A 9,711-nucleotide genomic window follows, 5' to 3' on the forward strand; every position below is an offset into this window, starting at 1 on the left:
GGGGCAAATTATCCTAATAGGCACATTAATTTCTTTTAATTCTATAGCTCCCCCATCCAAAACTAAGTTTATTTCAAATGAGAAAAATATGGCATTCAGACTGGCTAACTTAATTAATTTTAAGCATACCAATTGTTAACTTACTGACTGAACTGCTTCATTCCAGGGGAAAAAACATGGTCATGGGTGTACATTGCCAGTGTAAAAGTCTTGTTATATAGTGTTAGAATGTTATTATGCTACCACAGATTGTTGTTTGGTAATGGTGCTGCTCCATATACAGGGGTAGCGGATGTTCAGAACAGTTGGAGCTTATTCCACATGCATTCAGAGCATATCCTGCACTGGATAACATTAAGAAAAAAAGGATCTGGCGGTTTGTTATTAGTGACTGATGGAAGCTGCACTTTCTAATTGTGAGGTAAGAGAGGTTAAGTTGTCAGCGTACTTCTGCAAACTTTAGAATTTAAAGACTCTCCCTGATTTAATTACTAGTTTTTTTTATGTGCTTTCAGGAAGAATCCCTATTGAAATGTTGGCACACAAAATGCTGAGTGCCAACAAGCCAAAAAAGTCTGAAACCAGAGAGAAAAACAAATCTCAAAAATCTCTTCTCTTTAAAACTTGTTTTTGTGGTGGGGGGGGGGGGGTCAAGCCACCCATGCATCCCCTACCCCCATCCTAAGTGTGTGTGTGTATATATATATATATATATATATATATATATATATATATATATATATATATATATATATATATATATATACCAACTCCAAGATTGGTATACCCTGGAGAAAAGGGAATATTCCGATAAATGGCATCTTAGACTTAATATATGTAAGTTTGTTCTTTTGGCCATTCAGTCTTCATATTTCAGAACTTGGTTCAGCGGGTCCCGACATTTGAAATAGTTACTTTCAAGAATTGTCTGTGATGTGTTATGTTGCCCAGCATACCTCTAAACTGTACAGATTTTTACATAATATCCAGATTTTTGTCTGATAATATTGGTCCATTTTTCATAAAATTGTGGTTTACTGGCAAATTAGTGGCAAATCATTAAAGTTAGAAAATAATGACAGACATTTGAGTTTCAGACTTCATACCCATCAGAGAATTCATGCTAATACAAAACCTTTTATTCTATCAACTTCCTAAGTTTGTAAGAACAATATTCAAAAATTGTACCTACTTTTGAGCCTTTGTCCCACTTTTATTTATGGCTTTGTCCTGATTTCTTGCTGTCAGAGGTTGAGGGGTATGGTGCCCAGCACTGCAGCTCTAATAAAGATCAGTACTGATTTGCATGTTTTAGGAGTTCGTGATTTACATCTGGACCATGCAGACTGATGCCTCTGGCAAACAGCTTTGGGGCCCCATTTTTTATTTATGAATTGCAGCCAAAGTTATCTGCCTTTATTTTCATAGCTACTCTATGTCTGTCTTCTTCCAGGTGCATTATGGCATATATAACATAATCTGCTGTATACAGACTTGTGAAATGTATTGTGCTATAATATGCCTTTTTTTCTATGTACTAGCCATACATATTGTGGACCATTTTGGTGAATACTGCCCTCAGTCTGTACTACATGTTGCCTCTCCATTTCTACAAGTCCAGCAAACGTCCTAATTTCTTTCTGATTTTTTGTTTCTGCTGTACGTTAAATTTTAGAAACATGCTTATTTTTCTTCTTAGCTTAGCAAAGGGAGTTTTTGCCACAACACTGCCTAACAATCTGATAAAAAGCAAATGTGACTTTCTTTAATGGTAACTGGACCTAGTACATTCTGTTTTAATTTCAACCTCACAGTGCTAGCTGTCATTTTGAGCATTTCATGGCTCTCTTTGTCATTGTAATTAGTGTTACTATCTGCTTCATTCTAAATTTATTTTAGATACAATTTTAATTTTCCAGTATATCCTAAGAATTTTGCTCAATTTGTGCACATCCAGTGAGTTATCTAAAGTCATGTCTGCTTCTTTCAGTGGTCTGCCTCTCAAACAGGATCGGCCTTAGGTCAAGTGGTGCCCTAGGCCAAAGGGCTCCACAGTGTCCCCCCACACCACCTGGTGGCCCCATCCTTATCTATTTACACCATCCATTTTACTAGAAAAGCACCCCTGCTAGAGTGGCGCCCTAGGCGTCTGCCTAGTTGGCCTATGCCTAAGGCCGGCTATGCTCTCAAATGATCACTAATTAATGCTATAAACTGTTGCCCCTGATCGATGAACCATGAAGCTTACCAAATTCAAAGTCTGTTGCTCACTTTTAACTTAGTCACATAAGCAGCAGTAGTTTCCTCTGAACCCTGATTCTCTATTTTTTTTTGTATTTAGACTGCTGATGTGCCTCTCTTCTCTGCCCTTTATTGGCATTACAATCATTAAAATACCATCATGATGACTTCCGTAGTGAAATATTACACACTGCATCCTTTCTGTTTTCTCTGCAGTTCCACTCCTGATGAGATAAAACTCGTGCTTCTGGACCCAGAGCTTCCAGATTCCTGATGCTTTTACTTTCAGTGAGAGAAATGTTGGCAATTGTAGTGGATTCATCTTTGGAATGAGTTATTGAGCTGCTTGGAACAAACAACCATCAAAAAGATTGGAGCTTTTGTGTTCATGCAACAACAAACTAAAACAGATAAGCAGCATCAATCATCATCATCAGTCCCTTTTCCCATTTTCTGCATGTGGTTGGGGTGTCGTGTCAACTGTCACCATCTCTCTCGATTCAATGCCACTCCCCTACCTTCTTCAACAAGCATGTCTGACTGTCACAGGTCTTATCTCGCACAATCTATCCATCTCTTTGCTGGACACCCTTGTCTCCTCTTGCTTTCTTCCTGCCTGTCCCAAATCTTCTTCACCAGATTGCCCTCTTCTTTTCTGCACATGTGCCCAAACCACCATAATCTCTTCTCTTTGACCTCCTCTGCAGTTGGAGCTACTGTGGCTTTTGCTCTTATGTCCTCATGTCTTAGTGCCACAGTGTGCATCCTACCACCCATGTCAGGCCCTTTGTCTCCATCATCTCTAGCTTCCTCAACTGCTCTGTCTTTACTGCCCAGGTTTTGTACCATACAGTAATACCAGTCATACAGCTGTTTTTTATATCTTACTTTTCACCTTCTTTGGCTTTTTTTGTCATACATTACCCTTGCAACTGTGTTCCACTTGGCTGCAGCCCCTCTGATTTTCACTTTGACCTCCTCATGCAGACTTCCCATCTCCTCACCCACCCCTCCCAGATGCTTGCAACTGTTAACCTGTTCCACTGTCTTCCCTTCTATGTCAATTTTTAGCTTCTTCTAATTTCCCCCATTTGCTGCCGTTACAACTTTCTTACCTGTACTCATTTTCACGCCATGTGCCTTCAGATTTGCATTCCATTTCCCTTTCTTTTCTGAACTTCTTGCTCAGAGTTCTTGTAATGACACATTGTCTGCAAACAGCAGTTTTGTTAATCTGTACCTTCCAATCTCTTTGCTAATGTAGTTCATCACCAGTATGAACAGCAGTGTGCTCAGAGCTGCACCCTGATTCACACCCACTCCAACTGGGAACCCCTCTGTGAGACCGAACACTTCGTAGTTGAGTCACTGGGTCCTTGTCCATAGCTTGCACTACAGGATGTCCAACTACCACAGGACTGTCCAGGTCAGCTTTCTTGGAACCTTTTCGTATGCTTTCTCTATGTCTATGAATGCCCACTTGGACTCTTTTCTCATGTCTAGCTTATTCTGAGCTATCTGTCTTGCTGCAAACATTGGGTCAGCTGTGCTGTACCCTAATCTGAATCTGAACTGCTCATCTCCCATCTTGCTTTCTGCTGTTCTGCATATTAATTTCACTCTTCTTCAGAACATTGTGACAGGAGTTTGATACCTCTGGACTGCCCACAGTTGTGGATATCCCCTTTATTGTTCTACATTAACACTGATATGCATATTCAGTCGTCTGGGATATGTCCTTTGCTCCATACGGCTATGAGTATTGACAGTAGCTACTTCTCATCTTCCTCACCCAACATTTTGATCATGCCTGCTGTGACTTCATCTGAGCCTGCTGCTTTCCCTGACTTAATTTTCCTTAGTGCTGTTCTTACTTCCTCTAGGGTTGACTTCTCCTCTTCTTTCATTGAAGGCTGTGTGTTGGGCAGTACAGCTTCTGTGGGGTTTTGTTCATTCAGAAGCTGCTGAAAGTACCCCTTCCATCTGCCCTTGATTTCCTATGGCCTGGTGAGCAGGTTGTTACTAGCTTCCCTTATGAAGGGTGTCTGACTATCTTCTTTATCTTTCTGTCTTTGCCTTGCAAGCTGATAGTTTCTTTGTGCCATTTACCTTTTCACTTTCTGGAAACTGGTAAGGTGTCTCTGATGCCTTGCTCTTTGGCCTAATAGCTTCTTTGTTAGCCAACCAGTAGTCCTTCCGAGCTTGGTCAGTTCTTTATATCTCCCATTTCTTCCTTCTTTTGATGACTTCCTGGACTTTTGCATTCCACCACCAGCTTTCTTTATGTACCTTTTTTCCATACCTGGCTTGACTGCATACCTTTTCTGCAGTCCTCACACATGCTGTTTTGAGATGCTGCTATTCTACTTCATCTCCACCTATTTCCTGGTGCTAAAGATCTGAGTAACGTTGAACTCTTGTGCTTTCTCTACAGCCAACGTTCAGGTCTTCAGCCTAGTATCTGTCAACTTTAGAGCCTTCTCTGACCACTGCTTGAAGCTGATTGCGGCAATCAGTGGTTTATGCTTTGGGCTGACTGTTTCACTGGGGATAACTTTACAATTGCTGATTTTACTTCAGTGCTTTTAGCCTACTAGGAGGAAGTCTACCTGAGTTACATGTTGGCCACTCTTGTATGTGATCATGTGACTCTCTGTCTTACTACACTATCTGTTGGCCACCATCAAGACATTTTCCAGACAGAAGTCTAGAATGGCCTCTCCTTCATTACTCCTGTTGCCACACCCATGTGGACCAAGGCAGTCCTCCTGTCCTGTGCTCTCTGTCCTGATGTGTGCATTCAGATCACCTATTATCAACACCATTTCATGCTGTCCCGATTAATGTAGTAGGTCCTGCAACTGATGTCTGAATGTGCTATTTTCCCCACTATCACAACCCTGCTGTGGGGCATAGGCCAAGATTATGAATAGTGCCCTATCCTTAGACTGTAGTCTGTTTGCACAAGGCTGTCGTTAATTCTGATGATGTCCCTCACTGTCTTCTTAAGCCTGCCCTCATCACAATTCCCACATCATTTCTGGTTTGTCCTCTCCTGTGTAGTACACGCTGGATCCCAAGTGAATTGACTTTACTGCACTGTCCTTTCATCTGGTCTCCTGGATATATAAAATGTCCAGCCTCTTCCTTATCCTGTCTTCCACTTGCATGTTGCATCCTCTCAGTGAATCTACACTGACCATAACAATTCTTAGTTCATGTTTGGCAGGGTGTTTGGTTTAATATCCTGCTTTCGCTCCTCAGAGCTATCCCAGGTAACCCAAGCTGGGCAACTGGACTCCTGCCAGAGGGCCTATATTGGATTTTCGAACGTTTAAAAGTTCAAGTGTCATATGGTCAACACCATATGATTGAACTTTTAAAAGTTCAAACATCCCAAAAAAAAAACAACACAAATAACCTACCTGAACGTTTTAAGCAGGGGGGCAAACCCCCCTGTGTCCCCCACACCCTCTGCTATTTAAATATACCAACTTTGAGATCGCACTACAGTGCAGATCTTCCCATTCCATGCTGCACAGAGATCTCCATTAAAACATTTGAACTTTCAAACGTTCGATCATATGGTGTTGAGCATATGACACTCGAACGTTTCAGAATTCAAGCATCCAGTATAGACCCCTGCCAGACAGTAACTTACTGACTCAGGGCTTCTGGGCTTTATGGCAGGAACATACTACCCCTTTCACCATTAGCATGGATCCCAGGCATAGGTCAGAGTAGGCCAGGTCCTTAACCCACTTATTACCAGCAAATACTCATGCCTACTTGGCAACATTAGTGAACATAACCAAATCACCTGGAACCAATTTTTACGCTATAGAGTAGCACCCAGTCTGTGATCCATGTTCTCCTATATGTGCACCACAGTTGATGCACAAAGCAGTTGGTCTGTACAAGTCTTCTCCCTGTAGGGGACCATCTGGAGTCTGTGTTGCTACCCACAGCTCTATTTTGGGTGAGTTGTTTGAGGTGAAAATAGTCTGCATGCTTGGGGGAAGAACCCCCCCCCCCCAGAGACCCAGGGAGAACATGCAAACTCCACACAGGCATTGGCTGGAAGTCTGTATCAAACTTTGTACCTTGTGCATGGGAAGTAAAGACCTTAACCATTATGCCAACAGCTTAAATTGCAAACTCGTAAATTTTGAAATGTGAAGTACAAATGGTGAAATGTCAACTTGGCAATTTGCTATAGATCACCGGGGCAGTATAGTCAGCTGATGGTTGAAGTAATGCATTTCATTATTTGTCTGTACAACTGATAACTATAAAGCAAGCCTGGCACCATGTACTACTCATAAATTGTCAGGATGGTTAAGCAAAAACATGGTTTCTATTTAACTTCTCAAATTCTCTTCTTCAGATGATCACAGAATGAGGCATTGACCATGTGACATGCATAGACCAATAGCATTACACCAACTACTTAAAGCTATACAGCTCATATTTTCAAACTTCAGTTCTTTTTATTAGGCTTGGCAAACTGTAGAAGGTCATTAGCTAGAATGGTAACAAATTTTGTTCTTGTAGGCTACTGAGCTGTTTTGAGGAAACTACTCATGATGAAGAGAATGTGAAAGAGCAGCCATCATTTGGTGGTCTCTACAATGACTATCCGTTTGTCCCTAGATAAAATAACGTTACATGCATACTGACTAGACATGTTGACAAAGTCTTCAGGCTGTAGCCTTTATAATTGCATGTGTGCTACAAATTATGTATGGAATATTAAGAATTCCATTCAGACAAGAAAAGTATTTCTAGAAGCATCTGAAATATTTCTGCATACAAGTATTTAAAAAGCAGTAGATAGCCTTGAATGTAAATGTCAGCATTTTGTAGCACTGTCAACTTTTTTAAACATGGATGTGCTAGCCTCCATTGTAAGTTAACTTGTTTGTGAACCAGCTAGTTAAAGAATATTAAAGTACCGTGAAGATATGTTCTGTTTGGTATGTCAAACTTGTCCTGTTTTTGTCTCTAACACAATGCTATAGAGCTATGCTTGTCCACAGTAGAATCTTTGAGTTCCTTTCATTTCTAAAGTTTGTACGCACCAGTATATTTTGTAGAAGTTACATTGCTTGCATTCTTTTGTTTTTCTGTTTTTGTATAGTTGCTATACTAATTAGGTTCTATTCCTCAGTGGAATACCCACTGACTTCCTTCTTATAAATGTGGTGATACTTGCATCATAGGCTGCATTTGGGTACCAGTAGGGGTGTAGCATGCTTGTCAGATCACATTGATATCCACATCTGTGCATATCTATACTGACTGTGCTTTTGGATGCAGTATGTTTCATGTTTTCATAAAGTGTTATTTTAATACCATTCTTCATTTAGTGAATGATTTATTTGACATTCACAGGCTGTTGTTATTTATAATTTTTGAAATGAGTGGCATTACATATGTACCTTATTAATATTTTGCATGTCATAGTGCATATATGTTTGCTTTTTCACTCACACTGAATGAACTATGTATTCACAATCCTCAGGTTATAAAGTAGAAAACATCTGTAGTGGAAAAATTATTAAGCAAAAGAATTACTAGAGAAAAATGGCATGCATTCTTACAGAAATGAAATTAATTTTGTGCTGCTGTTAATTTGTTAATTAACTATGGTTGGTATGAAGTCTACAAATCACCAGGTGAAGCAGAATGTTTTATGCCATGAAGGTTATGTAAATAATGTGGTTAATATGTGACAATATGTCACGTTTTTATGATTAGCATGTTATGGGTTGATTATTTTAACTGTACAGAAATGTTGACATGAATTTTCTGTAGCTGTAAACTCCTGATTGCATTAATGATTCATATTTATTGTTTTGACTTTACTTTTTTTCTGTTTTTTTTTCAGGGATTCTTACCAAATGTCGATATGTATACATTGGGAAGCATTCTGAGGGGAACCGATTTATTCGGGATGACCAGCTGTAGGAGCAAGTCATGTTTTCATCTCTTAATCTCTTCTAAGAAAAGATCAACAATTTACCTCTACTTTTATGCATCCAAGCATTTCACATCATCACAAACATATGCCCACATTTGCACTGTCCCACACAGGTATGTATGCACACTGCAACTTCAGGCTTGTAGTGTCGTTTTCTGATGTCCCTGTCTCAGCCTGAATATGTCCAGAGAGACTGACGCGATTGCCTCAAAACAAATCCTGTCTGCCGGAGTAACAGACAACTGTATCCAGGTGCTAGAGATGACAGCGTGAACACCATGATGGATTGCCTGGTCCAACTACTGCTCATGAATGGTCAAAGGTCACATCTGGAAGTGCAATGAACATGGTTGCATTGACTATACTAACTTACTGAATGATACTCAGATTGACATCAAATAACATGATCAGTGTATTAGATAAGAAAAACAAGGTATCCATTCTGAGTAAGTCTGTGTGATGATGATTTCAGTACTGATGACAGGTCAAGAAAAATGCTGGCAAAAGATGTTATTTTAGAAACACCACATTAACTTTAATTTCTGTTCTGTAGTTTAGTTTCCCTTTTTGAGTTATACTATAGGATGCATATTGTTAACTGTAATTCTTTGGCCAAAAACATGTTGTCTCATTAAGGGTAGTTTCAGCGAACCCAAATAAAAAGAAAGCAGTTCACTGAAACCACTTTCGTCGACAGCGGAAATTGCCTTTTTCTCCACTGCTGTGTGGCCTTGGAGATGGTATATGTATATGTGTGTATATATATATATATATATATATATATATATATATATATATATATATATAAAATTCCGAGGGGGGATCCGCACAAAAACATTTCTTTAAATGTTTTGTGAAGGTGGTTTCGGTGAACTACTTTCATTTTATTTCCATTCCCTGAAACTGCCTTCAGCAAATCGACACAAATCCACTTTTACTTAACCATTCGTTCTGCAGCTTGTCTGAACAGGAAATGATCGCACTTATCTAATATTATATACTAGTGGGGATCCAGTTCAATGTGTGAAGTCGTGTTTGTGTATAAATACATAGATAGACAGATAGATAGATAGATACAGAATAAGCCAACAGAGAAAAAGTAATCTACATTACTTAAAAGGAATATATTGTGTGTGTGAAAAAAGTTACAGCTAATTGCTGATGGAATTATGGTTTCAGCTTTATTAGGCACCTGGACAGCTCATCTTTAATGCTCGGCCATGATTTGGTGCTTTCTTCAAGATTTCACAGTACCCGTAGATATCGGAGATGGCAGAACATTTTAACCTACATGAATGGGGATGTATGCAGTTATGCCAGACAATGTGCCAATACCTTTAGCTGGCTGCAACATGTCACTTAGTAGGCATGATTACAATTTGTGCTTCATATTTAGTGTTGGAATACTGTCAGAAACATATCCTCACTAAAACCCCAGACTGTATGAAACTGCAGAATTTCTAGGTGTTAGATGATCAGGCTGTGTT

General features: G+C 39.6%; 1 protein-coding gene across 1 annotated transcript in view; it reads left to right on the top strand.

The window, feature by feature from the left end:
• The window catches only part of LRMDA (leucine rich melanocyte differentiation associated), a 2,308,867-nt gene extending 2,299,856 nt beyond the window's left edge, over window positions 1-9,011 (top strand). The window contains exon 6 of the mRNA XM_044055519.1: window positions 8,132-9,011. Within this exon, the coding sequence (XP_043911454.1) occupies window positions 8,132-8,211 (80 nt within the window). The 3' untranslated portion in view covers window positions 8,212-9,011. The remainder of the gene's footprint in view (window positions 1-8,131) is intronic.
• Window positions 9,012-9,711: the final 700 nt, after the last annotated feature.

The sequence above is a fragment of the Protopterus annectens genome, chromosome 14.part0, assembly GCF_019279795.1.
Source record: "Protopterus annectens isolate FY-2018-M chromosome 14.part0, PAN1.0, whole genome shotgun sequence".
Lineage (NCBI taxonomy): Eukaryota > Metazoa > Chordata > Ceratodontiformes > Protopteridae > Protopterus > Protopterus annectens.